This window comes from Acanthochromis polyacanthus, chromosome 10 (genome assembly GCF_021347895.1).
Source record: "Acanthochromis polyacanthus isolate Apoly-LR-REF ecotype Palm Island chromosome 10, KAUST_Apoly_ChrSc, whole genome shotgun sequence".
NCBI lineage: Eukaryota > Metazoa > Chordata > Actinopteri > Pomacentridae > Acanthochromis > Acanthochromis polyacanthus.
The window spans coordinates 7591870-7609595 of record NC_067122.1 but is presented as its reverse complement, the minus strand read 5'-3'; the positions used below and the strand labels follow the sequence as shown (position 1 = coordinate 7609595).

General features: G+C 38.7%; 1 protein-coding gene across 2 annotated transcripts; it reads right to left on the bottom strand.

The window, feature by feature from the left end:
• Positions 1–3812: 3812 nt before the first annotated feature.
• On the bottom strand, positions 3813–12873 carry pcgf1 (polycomb group ring finger 1). Of its 2 annotated transcripts, none has more exons than XM_022189713.2 (9): positions 12747–12873; positions 9817–9922; positions 9520–9672; positions 8635–8706; positions 8010–8115; positions 7828–7870; positions 5193–5279; positions 4342–4422; positions 3813–3996 (listed from the first exon to the last, which is right to left on the bottom strand). In XM_022189713.2, the coding sequence occupies exons 1-9, from the start codon at positions 12831–12833 to the stop codon at positions 3946–3948; spliced, it is 786 nt and encodes a 261-aa protein (XP_022045405.1). In that variant the 5' UTR covers positions 12834–12873; the 3' UTR covers positions 3813–3945. The 2 variants fall into 2 exon arrangements, with proteins under 2 accessions (XP_022045405.1, XP_022045406.1); XM_022189714.2 differs by having other exon boundaries at positions 5193–5276.
• Positions 12874–17726: the final 4853 nt, after the last annotated feature.

The following is a 17726-nucleotide window of genomic DNA, read 5'->3' as shown; positions in this document are numbered from 1 at the left end:
TATCTGACCAAATGTGAGACTAAAAAGGGAAACCCACAGGCTTGTTAGGACCGATTTTTTTTCAAGTTGTAGAGAAACAAAGCAGGCTGCAGATCACAATAGAAGTAATCGGCTGGAATCGTGGAGGTTGAAAAGTCAAGTAGGTCTTTTATTGTGGAGACACTCTGGACTGGCAGCAGGGAAATGTAGAGGATGGATGTTTGAGTGGAAGTCAGAGGAAAACCCGCTGAAGTCTCCTGCTGTGACTGTAATGTCTTATTTACTGGATTAAGAACATCCAGTTTTGGAAAATACTGACTTCACTGTCAATTGTAATAACCCACTTTAATACCTTTATCTCAGTCATATTCTTATAATTTACCTGTATTTCACTATATTGCTTTTAAACATAATATCCGTTTTACTATCAAAGTCAGGTTTATTATTATAGAATGTATTAATTGAATTACAGTATAAGTAAGTGGTTCCTTATTTTTTCAATCATTACTAAATTTTGTGCATCTGACAGTCTTTCTTAAAAGTGTTTTAAATCTGCTACTTTAAGTGACATAGATGAATTACACACACTAGCAGCCACTGGTCTTCATTCTTGTGGGCCACATTTAGATGTTCTTTGTTTTCTTTTAATGAGAAAATAAAACCCTAAAGTCCCACAAGAGACAATCTAAGTGCTCCAACAGAAAGCTGAAAACATGTATTTTGGCCTAGAGGTCACAGCTTCAGGGGATTATTGTTGCTGTTTTTTTTTTTTTTTTTTTCTCTCAACATGAGTGCCCTGAGGGGACACGCTGAGGCTCTGGAAGTGTCTCAGGGTGAAAGCCTTAATGTGGATGTGTGTGTCAGTGTGTATGTGTTGAGATTATTTTGTCCTCCATTTATAAACGTGGCCACAGGGGCCTGGTTTGGAACCGCTGAAGCTTCATATTGATGTTTAAGATGTTATCAAGGTTATTAGAAACATACTAAGAGCAGAAATCTTATCTTAGTTTGTAGCATCTCACTGTCAGACCTGGGAAAATGGGCAAGTCTTTACTCCACAGTAGCCTTAAGCCTTCTAAATGGAGGTTTGCTTCATCTGAAATCCAAACTCCATGTCTAACCTTTGACCTTTAAGACACATAAACACTAAAAATTGATTATTGTCCCTGAGCTAAAACACCAGCTCGGTGTTATTGAACGATACTGTTTCAAAAAAAGTTTTGTCACCATGTTATTTTTTAGTTTTTGACATTTTTCTTTAAGATATTCAACCGAGTCAAGTGCTGCTGGAATGGCCTGGCTGCCACACCGCGGTCTACTTAGTAGAGACGGACTAAGATACAAGCCTTGTGTGAATTATCAGCTTGTGTCGGGTTATCAGAGACTTTCCTTTCACTCTGAGCAAGATCACACACATCAAAGCTCATCCGAGGCCAGAAAAGCACCAAGTGTGCCACCTAGTGCTCATCATGGAGGGCTCTTGTGTTTGCAAGAAGGGTGAGACAGAGAGTGATCAATGAAATCCTGCAAAGACGAAAAGATTCTGGGTCTAAATGGACAAAAAAATGATTTTAAAGGAGCAGTGCTTTTAAAGTTTCCACAGTGCAGCTATCCACTGAACTTTCTCGGTAGCTTTTAAGACGTGGAATAGAAAACAGAGTTATCTAAAAGATGAGGTGAAATGACAGAATAAGGTTTTATAGTCTGTCATGATAAGGAGACGCTCAATCTACTGATCAGCTTCCTCATCATAGCGAGGCGTGCAGTGAAAACAGCTGTATACTGTGGCTCTCTGGAGTCTAAAAAACCCTCATGAGAGTTATCTGAAGTTGAGCTTACAGACCACAAGTTTATAAAAGGAATCCTGGGAGCGTGGTGTTTGATGGATATGCTCATTTGTAAGACATGCAGGATCTAACAAAAGACGTTATCGAGTTGCATTATTGAGCAACAGCTTCCAGCGTTTTAGAGCTCGGCCCATACAAAGGACTGAATGCAGGATGTCTGAGCATCTGCAGAACCGTCTAAAAAAATACAAAAACAGTGTTTTCTGCACCATAATGGAGATATAATAACTGCTGCTGCTAAAATTAACTGCTTAAAATAAACCTACAAAAAAGATCAAGGGCCTTTAAAATATTTGTTTTGGATAAACAAACACACCTCACAGTAGAAAACACCAGGTGCCGCTAGACTTATTTTACTCTACAGAATCCCAATTGTTTATCAAAGAGGCCCTGAATGCCAAATAAAAGCAAAAGAGTGATTTAAATTAGAACAAACATAAAACACAAATAGTTTGCTTTGCTTTTCTTCCACCCTAGTTTGACACCTAAATCCCCAGCACAGTTTTTAAAAGTGGCACAATAAGCAGACTGATTTGTGTCTATTCAAGGCATGACAAGTAATGCTAGTTACACCTGCGTCCAGAAGGAAGAATCCTGAATGTAAGATTACAAACTATCTGTGATGAACTGCCATCAAGGGGAAGGATACTAGATGTTTCCAAGGCACTGAATATTGCTCGGATTACAGTAAGGTCAATTATAAAAATGGGAAGGACATGGCACAGCTGTAAATCTAGCTCGTGCAGGGCTGTGAGCGTCTGAAGGAGGAAACAAAGACATCTGTCAGGACTCTGAAGCAGCAACATGGTTGAGATAGGAGGCAACTAAAGTGCTAATATTCAAAGGTCGGAGCTTTCTGTTGAAGAAGCTTACACAGTCTGAAGCTAGTCAATAAAATACGATCATTTTAGCAACCACAATAGTGTAGTATTTAGCGAACAGGCCTGATGGTGGGAGCCTGTTCTCTGCAGATCCCAGAAAACTTGGGAATGTCAAAAATGAGTGCAGCAAAACAGAAAAAAATCTTACTGGAAAATCTGCTCCAGTTTGCACAAGAACTAACTTACCAGAAGCTTTATTTCAGCAATACAACTGCCCCAAACGTAAAGCCAAATGTGGACTAAAATGGCTTTAAAACAACAATGACTGGCCAAGTCGAGTCCAGAATTCCTGGCAAGACCTTAACATTACTGTTCGCTCAGTCCCGATGGAAGCTGACGGAGCCTGAGCAGTCCTGTAGAGAAGAATGGAGAAATATGCAGCGTCCAGATGCATAAAGCTGACGCAGACATATCCACAGGCTCAGGGCTGACAGTGCTGCCAAAACGGATTCCACTTATAACTCAAAGAGGGCGAATACTTATGCAATCAGTGATTTTAGCCTTTAACGTTCACATGCAGCATCCAGGCTTTTTGTTGACGGTAATTTAAGAATTTGCCAAAACGAAAAACAACTCCATAAAAATACTGAAGTGTACTTTAGAGATGTCAGTTTGTTGGCTATTTGCTTAAAAAATAAAAAGTTACCTTCAACTGTAAATTAGTTTAATTGGTTTGGAAGCAAAAATAAGATAGGAATAACTGTCACTAATAAAAAAAAATTGAGTATTTTTCTGCTTCACATCTCGTCGCCCTACTTTAATAATCTCAAGTTATTCTCTTATCTGACTGTGGATCAGAGTTCAGAGAAAGTTTGCTGCCGTTGACGTTTTCCTTATTGTCAGATTCAACAGGAAATGTAGAATTTATGTCGCTCAGTCATGTGAACACATTAAATTATGTCCATAAAAACAATTATCCTGCAATTCTGTATAAATCATACAAAATGGCAAAGCTTTGGAGAAAATATCAAACAAAGCTAGCATGCGTTATAGCTGTAATTAGGACTACTGTGGCAGATAAGCAGCAAACATGAGTCTAATCAGTGTTCAGCAAATGAACCGTTTAGATGTTGATGAGAGCGTCTTCTCAGTCACTGAAACAAAGTTATATTTTTACCATTTAAAATTTATTTTCAAAAATACAAAACAAGGAAAATAAGTATATGTACACAAACACTATTAAAATAGAATATGTATTGTACAAAATATGTACAGCTCTCGTCCGACTGAAAAAAATCCTATCTGGTCCTTTTGTCCTTGATGGTGTAGTGAAGAACTAATGGTTGGGCCTAGGGGAGAAAACATTGAAAATATTACAAGTGGAAATGTTTAAAGTGAAGTATGTGTAAATATACTATATACAGACCACAGCATGAAGGCTATTTATCACTGATATCAATCCAACATTAGCCTACGTCTGCTCAGACTATCAATGCACTCAGTGCTTCCTTACATTAACAATGATATAAAATTGAGTAAGACAAGGCAGTGCAATAGTTTAGGTTTAATTTTTGTTAATCTTCAGTGAGCTTTCTCCGGATGTCCTAACTGAACCACAGTACAAAGAAAATTTGTTCAAGTGTGAAGGAATGTATGACATTTGCTGGCGCTAGCTGACAGTGGCTGTACTGTACCTTGCCAAACCAGTGTGAGAGCCATAACCGTTTCATGGTCATGTGATCAGGCAGAGACTCGTTATTGAACAACATCTGGACCTATAGGGAGACCACACAAACAGATGTGAAAGGAACATCTGTGATTATTTTAATAAGCCATTTGCTGCTGGTAAAAGAAGGAAGCACAAGCCCCTCTCTTTCTTCGCTGAAAAACATACTTTGGCAACTCGGTCGTGACTTTACTGCCACTGTCATGTAGACACTATATTTAATCAGCTTGTTATAATGGAACATGTAATCTGAGCCACTTTAAGAAAGCTTCAGCAGTGTGAAGCACTCCATAGGAAGTCAGTCATTCACTATAGAAGTGCAACAACCTGGACAAGGATTCATTTTCATGATCAGTCAGAGATGGTCAGTGCAATGCAAAAAGCAGCACATGAGAAGAATACCTTTGTTTACACTGTATTTATTTACTAAAAACAACAAGATGCTGCATGAGGCAGGAGTAATGTTGCCTGACTGCACGTTACCTTAAAAATTGGTATTTATCGTGAGGATGCTGCTAAAACCTAACAGAAATATGGCCTCAGTAGATGATTTTATAAGGCATCTGCTACTAGTAAATAGTTTTGCCCAGCCATTGTCATGGCAACGTTGAACAAATTCATAGAGAACTGTGATCGGAGCAGATAAACACATTTACTATTTCACACATTTATTTTATTGGCGAAAATCCTAGATTAGCAGAACTTAAGAACATCTTCCTCATTGATATGTACCAGAGACATACAGGAAAATGCTACTTGCATGTAAAAAGTGCACCGTAACATTTAGCTTCAGACGATAAAACAGGAGCGGTTACTGACCTGGTGTTTTTCCACGTTTAGCCGATGACAAAGCACTTTCCGTAGGTGTCTGACCTCCGCTCGGACAGAACAGCGAACAAACTTCTGCTGCAGAGACAAGGTCAGACAATGCAACGTAAAACTGTAGACGAGCAACACGATCAGTCATTGCCACGCTCACACAAACAAGTGATTCCAATAAATCGCAACTAGCTGCATACTTGTGTTTGTTATCCAACTCTTGCAACCATGGAGCAGCTATTTAGAGAAATATTTAGCTAAAACTGCAGGTTCACATCCAAATTACATATGTAGCAAGTTGGGCATATCCCTCATTTATGTTTTAGATTGTGAATTTGCTTTATAGTAATAGTTTGACATATGATGGTATTATGGAAGCGTCAGAAAAAAAAAAAATCTGCAATGATAAACATCTCTGAAGTTTTGCCATAAAACTACAACTTCATGCTGCCGTTTCTTGCCAGCATTAAAATATTTAAATGCTTATAATGAATATAAATATTCCAAAGTTCAGCGTCTCGTGTTGTAACTCTCAGTTCTGTAACAAAAAAGGTGACAGAACACATTTCCAGCACAGAAGACATGTAAACTACTAACAAGGTTAAGAGTGATTCAACAGGGTGTGGCAGACTCCTGTTACAATTAGATTTACAGTGGAGAAAAACCCAGCTTACTGCTGGACGTCTCCGGTCCCAGCTGACTTATTACGCACTCTTAAGCCACAAAGCTAAACTTCCTTTCACCCACAAATACGCTGCGAGCCTGCAGTATTTCTTCTACAGCGCAGGCAGAAATTCGCTTTACTGAATTTACACCTCGGTAAAAACAGGGGAGTGCGATTGGACATGCAGGGTCGCGTGTAACAAAGGTTAAGAGCCGAATCCAGAACGCTGCAAGAACACGGCTCGCCTTAGAAAGCTGATCCGACGCAACACTCAAGAGCGTGTTTACCCTTTTGTTTTTATATACTCTGAAGGGTTATCCTGATCAACTAATCCATTTTATAAGTTCACACAGAGGTTAGAGTGAAAGACAACTGCATATAAATAGGCAGGAATGGAACCAATGAAGCCCGCATGCTCCGATTACATAATGAAACATTAGATATAACAATAAACAACATTTTAACTTTGCAGGCTGGTCAAAGAGGACACGGGTGAATGGAGATGCAACACCACATACAGTCGTCACCAGATCACTACAGTCTTAAAACACATCCTTTGATGTGATGTAAAGCTACTTTTGAATGTTATTCAAAACCAGATTAAAAGCCTCAAACAAACTTCTCTGCTCTGAAAATGCAGAAAAATGACTGATGGCTTAGCCTGAGGTGACTGGCAGTACACTTGTTAAACAAGGCTGCCCTCTGCTGGAGGAACACAGTCATTGCAGAAGTGTTGATAACATGCAGACTGGGACAGTGGATGTTGTGTGCTTTAGTTAAAGTATTCCCTCAGTAAACCTTGTTTGTGTCTGATCTGGGCAGAAAGCAATTCCACTCCCCTTGTTACACATCTATCCTTCACTAAATGGGCCTGCTGAAAGGATCCAGACACACAAATGAAAACCCTGGGACCACTTGACAGTCAGTATTATAAATTTATGGAGTAGAAAACTGTCTCCTGTTATAAATGTGTGTGCAGGCAGGAGTAAACAGTGAAAGGATGAATGTACCACCACAGTATCACATTCATGTAGCCTTATAATAAATGTAGAGTCTTGTGTTGTGTAAGGAATAACTGCCATCATGTCATAAATGGGCCATAATTTATGCTCCATCAGAATCTGCAGTGGGCCTCGTAGTGATAGAATTTAACGTTTTAAGAGCCATCTATATTTTTCTTGTATCCTTGATTTGCTTGTTTGTCCCAAAGGATGGAGTATAGCACCAGTGTACATATTTATAGAGTGACAACTTATCACACAGCACATTAACTGTCAACTGATATTTTTAGGTCCCTGTAAGTCCAAACTAATCACTACAAACATTGCAGAACATCTTGAACTTTTATAACATGTAGGCCAAAAACACCTTAACATTGAGAAGGGAGGGAAATGAAGACAGACTATATGCTTCACTGGTGGACTTCTCCCACTTACCCCTGTCTCTCTCTGAGCATAAGGCTTCATCAGCAGCCAGACTAAACAGCTCTGAGTGCTGAATTCTGCCGTTTCTGCAGTTGTCACAGTACCATGGATTTGCTTAGCAGCTCCGGGTAGAAATTACACTCAACAAAAATATAAACGCAACACTTTTGTTTTTGCTCCCATTTTTTATGAGATGAACTCAAAGATCTAAAACTTTTTCCACATACACAATATCACCATTTCTCTCAAATATTGTTCACAAATCTGTCTAAATCTGTGATAGTGAGCACTTCTCCTTTGCTGAGATAATCCATCTCACCTCACAGGTGTTCCATATCAAGATGCTGATTAGACACCATGATTAGTGCACAGGTGTGCCTTAGACTGCCCACAATAAAAGGACACTCTGAAATGTTCCCCTGGAGACGTGTTTTGGTTGCTTTGAAAGCATCTATAAAGAGCTCAACAACTTCACCAAGCACACAGGCTTTTACTGAAATATAATGCTGAATGGATCTAGGATAGTTTATTGGTATAAATGACTCACCTGAAGAGTAAGTTTTGTCTTATCTTTTCCAGCAAGCGACGAACTGCAAAGATAAAACAGAGTTGCATTCCTTATACAACTGAATTCACCTTAATATTTGTTTTACCGGTTTTGTATCAAATAAATATTTTAGTACACACACACATCATGTTAATGTGTGTGTGTGTAAGAGTGTAGCCTACCTTAGCCTTTCTAAACACAGCGATACCTGCTCATCATATCTGTAGAAGTGAGCTTTTGAATGGTCAAAGCTTGTGTAAGGTAAACCTGTAGCATCTGGCACACCATCTGCAGAGACAGGAAATCAGGGTTAACTTTACAAATGAATATATGCATCAATTAGCACATTAATAAATGGGCACGGCATTTTATCCGAGCTTAAAAAATGAGATGCAACTATTTGCAAACTGCAGGCCAAATACAGGAAACAAAGTGTTTAAGACTCAATGCAACAAATAATGATTGTTTAGTAGAACAGTGAAATCAGAAGATGAACTTGAGGACTCGTTTGTAAATCTGGTCATTGCAGAACCTAGGCTCCAGCATATATAAAGATGGACTTCAAATAAAAATCTGCATCAAAAGTTGGCATTCTTCATGGTCTTTCAGGAAACCAAAATGAGACTCAGCCTACAACTAACTCATAACTCCTCTATATCTTGGTTACAGCTGGGCCTGGCACTAGAGAACACACCGTAAACTACAGGATGTGGCAAGTTCCAGATTAAAACTAAAGTCTCTTTTTGTATAAACCCCATTCAACCCGAAGTCAGAGTTAGCAGACAAAGCAGTAAAAAGAAGACTTACCATCTCCAGTAGGCTGGATGACTCTCTCTAACCCTCGAGACTGATAAAATTCCTTTATTCTTTTGTCTTCACCTGAGCAAATACAACCGTAGAGATTATGGGACAAACCACAAAGACAAGACAATCAAGTCATCAGTTAGCCCACTGCTGTAAATAAACATTTAATTCTATTAAAATTATGCTTTTCCAGCTTATTCTAGATTTCACAGGCGGCCAATAGTTAACCTGAGTGTGTTTAACAGATGTCAGACATACATTTAATGTGCACTGAAGAGATCTGCTTTAACCCTTGGATGCATAAGTGGGTCAAAAATGACCCGGTGAGGTCGTTTTCTTGCAATATCTTTGTAATGGAAAATTTTTATCATGTTATTTTCCAGCTATTTCACAAAAAACATGTTTTGATATCATTCCATTAAAATTTTTAAGTTACCTTTTATACTTTAAAGAAATAAAGAAATTGTAATTTTTGCGTTACTACCCCAAGCTCTTTATCACCGATAATATCATACAAGAGGTGATGAAGTGCACAAACTTGGAGGGAATAAGAGTCACAACAGTTTGAGGAAAAAGGGGAAAAATGTCAACAAAATGGATGTTGACATTCTCCTATTGCTGTTCTGTGTCGTCTTTGTCAATCATCAATACGTTCAAAATGTGTTATAAAATGAAAAATAAACATTTTAAACATGAAATCATTCTTGTGTGGACAAAAATACAACACAAAATATCATTCTTTACCAAAATAACAAAAATGGCACAAAAACACATGATTTTTATACAGGGTGTAGGGTCCAATCACTTGTGTATCTCAGGGTTAAAATGACAGTTAAGTACCTTCAACTACAGCTAACAACTAGCAGAGAACGCCTTTGTTTTTCTTACTTTCTTGTAGTCCAGGCACCAGTTTGTAGACTATGTCTTGCATCACTCGGTCCAGTTTGAGGTTGAGTAAGGGCTGCGTTTCATGGATTTTGATGTTGCACATCGGACAATACTTGCTCGTTTGCAGGTATTTCACAATGCAACTTTTACAGACTATCAAGGACGAAGAGAGAAAGTGAGAATTTTTCATTTCAACCTGATGACCACATCCTGAACATTACTCTTTTAAAATGGGAGAAAGACTCGTGCAAATTAATACCACGAGAATAGGTAGTACAGAGTTCTGTTAAAACTCACAGGTATGCAAACACTCTGTAATCGTTGTGGCATCTATGAAGTAGCCTGCACAAAGGTAGCAGACGATATGCTCGTTTAGGTCCTTGATCTTCAACTTGACCTCCTCCTGGGAAGACAAACAAAGAGGTGTTAAACACACTGTAAAAGCTGAGAACTGATGCGAGCAAAGAAAAACTTTTTCAATGTTAGTATGGACATGTGTGTGTATCCTTTTAAGACAGATTATTAAAGATTGTGAAAGAGCGATTCTATGAATGTTCACTTACTTCGGTAGCTTTTCATTAGGCCTAACAGATAAGTGCTTTAAACTGTGTCTACTATTAAAATGAACAGGATGGAGCCGTTCCTGTATTCTATGATTAAAAACTAAACTTTTAAGATTATATAATATATAGTAACTTGAATTTAAACTCAAACACTTTTATGATGGCTAGAACATTAACATCAACCTGCACAGATTTTATGTCTGCATGTTTCATCTTCCTTTTCCCAATACAAGGAGTTTAAGCCCGTCCAATCCACTTTATTGGACGACTATGCAATTCGACATAACCGCCTCTGAAATGAATTCTACTTCTACAAAGTTTTCTCTTCTTGTCTGTCATAAATGTGCCACTCGCAACATTCAAATTACTGACAGTAAAGCGACTAACATTGATAATCTTGTGACAATGCAACGTTCTGCTGACAAAACCTTGATTACCGACACTCATAAGGATGTTACTTTGGCACGTATCCTTTCAAGCACTGTTGCAGACCAAGCACATCCCCCTATGACAATGGAAATGGCACCCCCGAACACCAACAGTATCCCCCAGCAGGACGATGTGCCGGGCCACGCTTGAACAGCTCAAGAAACACGACAAAGAGCCCAACGCACTGACCCATCCACTCAACTCGGCAGATCCCAATCTGAGCCAGCGTCTGAAGGATGTGCCAGAAAAAAGCCCCATCAACGGAGGCCCCACGTCGCTGACAGCTACTTTTAACATGATTCATTCACCTGTGCACACAACTGCTTTGCATCTTCTTTCTGCAAAGATTTACGGGATAAATCTTTGCTAAAGTGAACTGTGAGTGTCTGATTACTCTGAAACTACCAAGCAGAATTTTATGAAACTCAGATGAGGGATGCAGCATGAGCAAATAAAATCTGGTGTAGATCAAGGTCACTTATCTTTGAAATTGTGTGATAGAGCATTGGTATTAGTGGAGGACTTAAGAGTGCCCTTATAGCTGCCTTAACAAGCAACTTCAGTTGTATTTAGATATTTTATAGTGAAACTTTGCAATTATTCCTCAGTTCACATACGTGCCGAAGTGTGGAAATGGATGTGTACAGATCACAGATCAACTCTGGTCCGTTACACCACTATGTGTAAAATATTTACAGTTCATTCAGACCAAAATACACAGTAAAGGTAGTAAAACAAACAACACTAAACAGAAATAAAACACAAATGAAAAAAAGTATTCCAGGAGCATGGAATAACCTTAGAAACACCAAGAAAAATCCCACTTTACAGCTAGAGCACACAATTGAATTAAAATTTCTGTCATGTGGCCAAAAATCTGAACACACATGGATCACAGGGGGGAAAAAAACAGAGCAGTTGTATTGAAGTGCATCATGCAGAATGTGCATTACATCTCACTTCTGCCCACATCCACTCATTTCATCCCAGTTTCCACTCCATTACACTCCCCTAGTAGCCCCACTTACAGCAGGAAATATTTCTCTATTATAGCAGATAGCTTGGAAGCATTTTTTAGCTACTACTCACAGCACTGAAAACTAAGAAAACAGTACTTAACTATATTTATCGCTTAGTTTTCCTTCAGCGTGATCCACTTTGAGCTCTGAGTATTTCACATGCAGTGATGTATGGTTCTTCTAGGATATGTTTTCGAGCGTACACCTTTCTAGCTCCTATATATAACCGGACGCACTGCACCAGGGATGTTTTTTTTAAACTATATTTACTATTTATATAGCACTGAGTCACCTCTCTTACTCACTTTTTCTACAAACACAGTGATTTATGGTTCTTTTACGTGTTCTGTCCTGATGATACGTGCATTTTGTCCTGTCATAATTCCTTTCTTGTGTTGGTCTTGGTTGAAATGCAATTTCATTCCACTAATTCACTAATAAAGAGGCAGCTGAGGTGTAACAGATCACCTCCTTTTTTCCCCCCCATCAGGATGAACAAAACTCAACCTGCAAGTGTTTTCTCCATCACAGGTGTCTTTATGTAAAACACAGAATCTTAACCAGATGCAAAGGCTGATCCTGACCTTTGACCTCTGTGGGAAACAGATGTTTTCTAATGCTAACAGGGCAAAGAAAGCTCTCCAACGAGGAGGACCAGGAGGTTATTGCGGAAAAACTGAGCGAAATGTGAACGGAGAGGCGCAATTTGAAAGCAAAGTGGGATGAGGTTTATCACGTTTTGGGGCAGTTGTGGTCAACATCGCGACACCACAACAGCAAAATGAGCGATAATAAACGAACTGATGCGTTTCGAACAGCGCGGTGTGTTCAAACGGTAGTTCCAAACAGACCGCCGTTACTTCATTACACAACAAACCGAGAAACAAGCCCGTGAGCGCAGCGGCCCTCAGCGCCTCGTTTCAAGCACATACTGCTTCAACTGCAAGTAAATTGCGGAAAACAGCTGAATGTTTGTCCGAAAAGTGGCCAAATTTCAGTTAGTTGCGGGTCTTTCTGCACGCTGCTCCGCAGAACAACACGGCCGTGCTGCTGCCGTCTACGCATGCTCAGCACGTCTCTCCGTTTCTCCATCAGCGCCGCGGAGACGACAACGATCTACCGCTCAATACGTGCCGCTAACTCGCTCCTGCGCCACTTTGACTCCCCGTACGCTCGCCCACCTGTGCGGACGAGCTCGAATTGCACGGCCACTCACCTCGTTCCGCAGCGGGTCCAGCTTGTAGACGGACTGTAGCTGATTTCGGAGCCGCATCGCTATAGCCATCGGACCCTGCTCCGCCATCTTTGGGAATTATGCTGTCTTCCGGGTAAACCGGAGGTGGCATTTCTGCACGTTGAGGCACTGCAAAATATAACACAGAGAAAAAAAAACAGAATAATAAATTAATAATGCGAATATTAAAAAAAGAAGCAGACGCAACTTCATCTCCAAACACAAGTTTAAAATAAATAAATAAATAAATTACTATTTGCAAGCCTACATGTCGTATTGGCACAAGTTTATCTAAAAAAAAACCTCCAAATTTTAAATTTAGTTATTTGAAAACGGTGTCACAAATTTGAGTGTTTTTGTAAGTTATATTTACAAACAGACTGCATAATGGGGTACCTTTCTAATTTTTAATAACATTTAAATCGCTTTATTGTTTACTTTAAATCAAAAGAAGTAGTTTGTTTGGTATGTTGATGTGAAATTTTGACATTAGAAAATAATACAATACATGTTGTTTTGTCACAAAATATATACACAAACTTTTTAAACTATTTACTGAGAGTCATATGCAGGGCCGGAGTGGGACTCATTTTCAGCCCTGGACTTTCATGTCTCAGACCAGCCCACTTTAGATCACGACCTATTACTATTAAAATCATGTAATTCTAGCCTTGTCTTGTAATTCAGTGTGTTTTTCTAAAATATTTCCAATTCAGTGCAAGTAGGGGTTGCTTCACAATGCGGATTTATTCCAACATGAGTGCACATCTCCAACATTATTCTTTACAACAATATCAGAATCTATATTCTGTTCAAATAAGTGTTCAAGGATATCCAAACCCTAAAAATGGAATAAAAGAAAAAATTATATTAAATTTAAAAAATAAAAAATAAAATAAAATATGTTGCACTACTCTAATAACACGATCATCTCTTTTCCTCTACAAGGAAACAATAAACAGATCTCAGGGTGAATTCCTTTGGTCTTATATTTTGTTGGTACCAGCGATTGTTTAACTGGGAGAAATCTAAGTTTATTAATGTGAACAGTTGTCTGACAGATGAACTGGAAGCCCTGTGGTTTCCACAAACCCATATTCCCAGGTATAGCTCCTTGAGTCAGGGACAAAAATGAGAAATGTGCTCCCCGTGAGTCTGAGATTGAGATTTATTAAAACATATTACCAGCGCTGCCACCAGAACTAAGCCTCGAACACATTTTTGGGCCCTGGGCCTACTTTCATTCAGCCCCCATATTGTGGGGAGACACCATTTTTTTGAGGTGGGAAGCTCCCAATTCTCTCACTTTGATCATGTTAGATTGCTGATAAATAATGTACACTGTCATTTATTGCAATAATATAATAACTTACCAGCAGTAAAATAAAATACAAAATATGCTATCTGAAAGTGTAACTAGCTGATTTTAAGTTACACTAACAACATAATGCTGCATTAACTTGCTCAAACACTAGCCAGTTAGCTTGAATTCTTTGCTTGTTTTGGGAAAACATTGATTTGACAAAAGGTTTTTTGGTCAGGAATTTAAATATCATTTAACCATACTTCTTGTGTATATATTTTATTGATATTCAAAAAATACTGCATGTGTAATTGGAAAACATAGACTGTATGTATACACAGTATATATTGGAAACAAACTTTTTTTTAAAATTTCTGTCTGTCTTTCTTGGCATCAGATCTAACATTTAGTTGACCTTAAGACTATTATCAGGCCCGATGGCTTTTTTAAGGCTTTGGAATTGGTTCTATATAAGTAAACTTGTTTTAATTATCTGCTTAATAAGATTGCACAAAGACACAGTTGCGTAGCATGATGTGGATTAATTATATAACTTACTCCACAGAGGCATACTCAGTACCAGGTAGGGTCTACAAACTGAAATATAACCTACATGTTTTGAAACAAAAGAAACAAAAGGAACATCTTTAGTGGGTAATGTTAAATCCAACAGGTTTTACCACTGTTCCCACTTTAAAAGCAGTTAAAGCTTAGAATAAAGACTTGTAAATGTCACCTTACTCCCTGTTTCTGGTTACTTGCCTTTTGCCTGTTCGATGTCTGTATTAATCGAATGGTTTACAAACTTCTCTAATATATTATTTTAATGTATTGCACAATTTTATACAAATACAGTTATGTGTGCTACATGCAAAAAATGTCATACATCCCCTCAGATTTAAAGCCATTAAGTACTTTGTGTCTTGAAAAGAAATCAGTTGTTTTTGTAATTTTTAACTGGAAATATCTACAGTCTGTGAGTTTGATTTGATGTCTACGTTTTTATGCAAATAGTTACTCTTAATGTTTTTATTTAGTTTGGTCCTGCAGCAAACAGACAGGATGTGTTTATTAACTTGTTATCCAGTTTGAACAATAGGGGGCACTGCAGGCACACACTTCGCTTCGTTTTTTGTTTTTTTTTTTTTTTTACAGTCTTTTGCATCTCCTGATATTTTTTTGACATCACAGGAGGAAGTGTCATTCATGCACTCAGGATTTTAATGTAATTGTTGAACAGAAGATGCCTTTAATGCTTGTGAATGATATCCCAACCTGTTGCTTAGTGGGCCCAGATTTTAAGGCGTCTTCATCCAGTACAGACACAAACAGCATTGATGTCTTATTCCAGTTAAGTCTTTGACAAAATATTCCTATGCTTATTGCCTGATTAAGAGTTTATTTGACTGCACATGGAAACCTGCTTATGACAGAATCATGCAGACTGTAGTTTTATGCAGTTTGTCGCTGACAGCTGACATGTTAGAAGCCTGCTGATAAGGTGCGCACATATATCTGGAACTGGTTCAGACTGACATGCGAGACAGTATCCAGTTCCATACCTTAAGCGTGGGTGAAAAACATCACAGTAACATGTATTAAAGCAAAGTCCTCATCAGCATACAGAATGCAGTAGGACTCGTAACCTGAATCCTCTGATTACTGCACTCAGGCATCACTGAGGGCGGTCTGATCTCACCACTGCCCACAGTCTCATTCGGTCTGGTAGGTTCTGCCAAACACTTTGATGTATATTTCATTACTACCTTATCAGCAACGAAGGATTGAAAATTGAATAAAAAGGTATTGAAGCAAGTAAAACCATCACTATGTTGCATCAAAGAAACAGTAACGAAGGCAAATAAACAGACACAGAGTGCACAAAGAAGTAAAGCACAGCAAATGCAAATATACAGAAAATGTGTTGATGTGTTTAATGCAAACTAAGGAAATTAGTTTAGAAAACTTAATGTCATGAACTAAAAGCACTGTTAAACTGAGTTGAATTGGCTTTACATGTCTGATCTTTCTAGTGGTAACCCTTTCATTTAGAGGAGAGCTTGTGACTGAAGTGTTTGAACCCCCAGACTGTTTGGGAGGGTTGAATGAGTACTTCTCTCCCCTCGTTGAACAACAACCATCAAGGGTCTCTTGAGAAAAGAACTGAGCCATCAGCTCAGTGGCCTGCAGCAGAGAGCTGTGGTCGTCCTGGGCAGCTCCCAGACCCAAATGTGTTTGAATACGAAGCAGGGTGCTGAAATCAAAAAAGTATGTGGGCTCAGCAAACATTTCCCCAGATAATAATGTGGCTGATGCATTTGGGGCAAAATTATTTAAATTAACAGTTTATAGTGTTGTGCTGCATTTTGGGTGTTTATTTAGGCTTTCACTGTGCTTTTATACATGTAATAGTCTATAACTGAGGTTTTTACTCAGACGTGGGCTGGAGCCAGCTTGTTTTTCCAAAAATTACTCACAATTATTTACTTGAAAAGTAATAGCTTTGTGGAAAAATTAATTTTAAAATGGGGATGAAAATGTATTCTTGGCTGTGGCTCAGCTGCATTTGAGTTAGTGTCTACCCTGTTTCAACAGGTCGTCTTATTGGTATTATTTGTGGACGTCTCCTTGATCCCTCCCAGAGGGCTTCCAACCTGCAGACCACCCAAAAGCTGCAGTCCTAAACAAAGACTCGCCCCTCGTTCATCCTTTTGTAATTTCCCAGTGTAATGGAATGACTGGCAAGTTTGTCTCCTTTCTACCACCTCAGTGACTCTGCTGCAGCTGAAATGTCTATGCAAGCCATTTATTGAGACTGTTAAATCTGGAATTAATGTTTTGTTTATGGGTTTTTATCAGTGATAATTAAAACTAACAGTTGATGTAATTTTCTTTTGGATTCTGAAATATTTAAAATTACTCAGAACTTTTTCACAATATTGGCTTGTAAGTTCAATATAAAATTCTAAAAAGCTCCTCTCATTCTTAAAAATGCTCTTCACCGTTCACCGTTATCTTACGGAAACGTGTAGCACCTTGCTCACTGGGATTTTTTTCTTTAGTTAAAAAGACATGCACATGTCAGCAAGGTCCAAATCAGACTTTGTCAATATAACTTGGAAAACAGAAAAGGCGCAAGCAATATATTTTCATTCTTGGCAGCGTTTTTGAGTGTGAAGAACCGTTGTGATCAGTCTCGCTTCACCGAGCCTTCATAGTCAGGCCTTGTGTCCCCTGCTGTCTGCCATTTCCTCTTGCCATGTAACGTCTTATCTGCTTGGCCTGCGAGGTCACTGCTTATCTGATTGACAGAGCTTTGACTCCACGCAATATCCAAATAACTGGAGGGCCTGGAGGCGCAGGAGGATCACAGCATGGTAAAATCCACCAGTCGGGAGAGTGAGAGGCAAAAGAGCCAACGAGATGGGAGAGGATCAAGACGAATCCAGGCCTTTCATTTATTGTCTTTACTTCATGTCAAAATCATAAGCACAAAAGATCCCCTATTTTCTTGGAGTGCCTGCAAATCTGACAGTTATTTCACCAGTCATTCACTTTTATTTGAAATGATTAGTTTATCTGTGGGATCAAACAACACCTGCCAGGATTACAACGACAGCGCTATTATGAAGAATTTGAGGATTGTTTTCCATTGAATG

Bases quoted from the DNA above. Each gene is read 5' to 3' on its own strand.
- pcgf1 (XM_022189713.2), bottom strand. From the start codon at position 12,833: ATGGCGGAGCAGGGTCCGATGGCTATAGCGATGCGGCTCCGAAATCAG. The intron at 9,923-12,746 runs GTGAGTGGCCGT...TTGTCTTCCCAG, and splicing joins TGGACCCGCTGCGGAACGAG to GAGGAGGTCAAGTTGAAGAT. The intron at 5,280-7,827 runs GTGAGTCATTTA...TTGTCTCTGCAG, and splicing joins AGACAAAACTTACTCTTCAG to CAGAAGTTTGTTCGCTGTTC.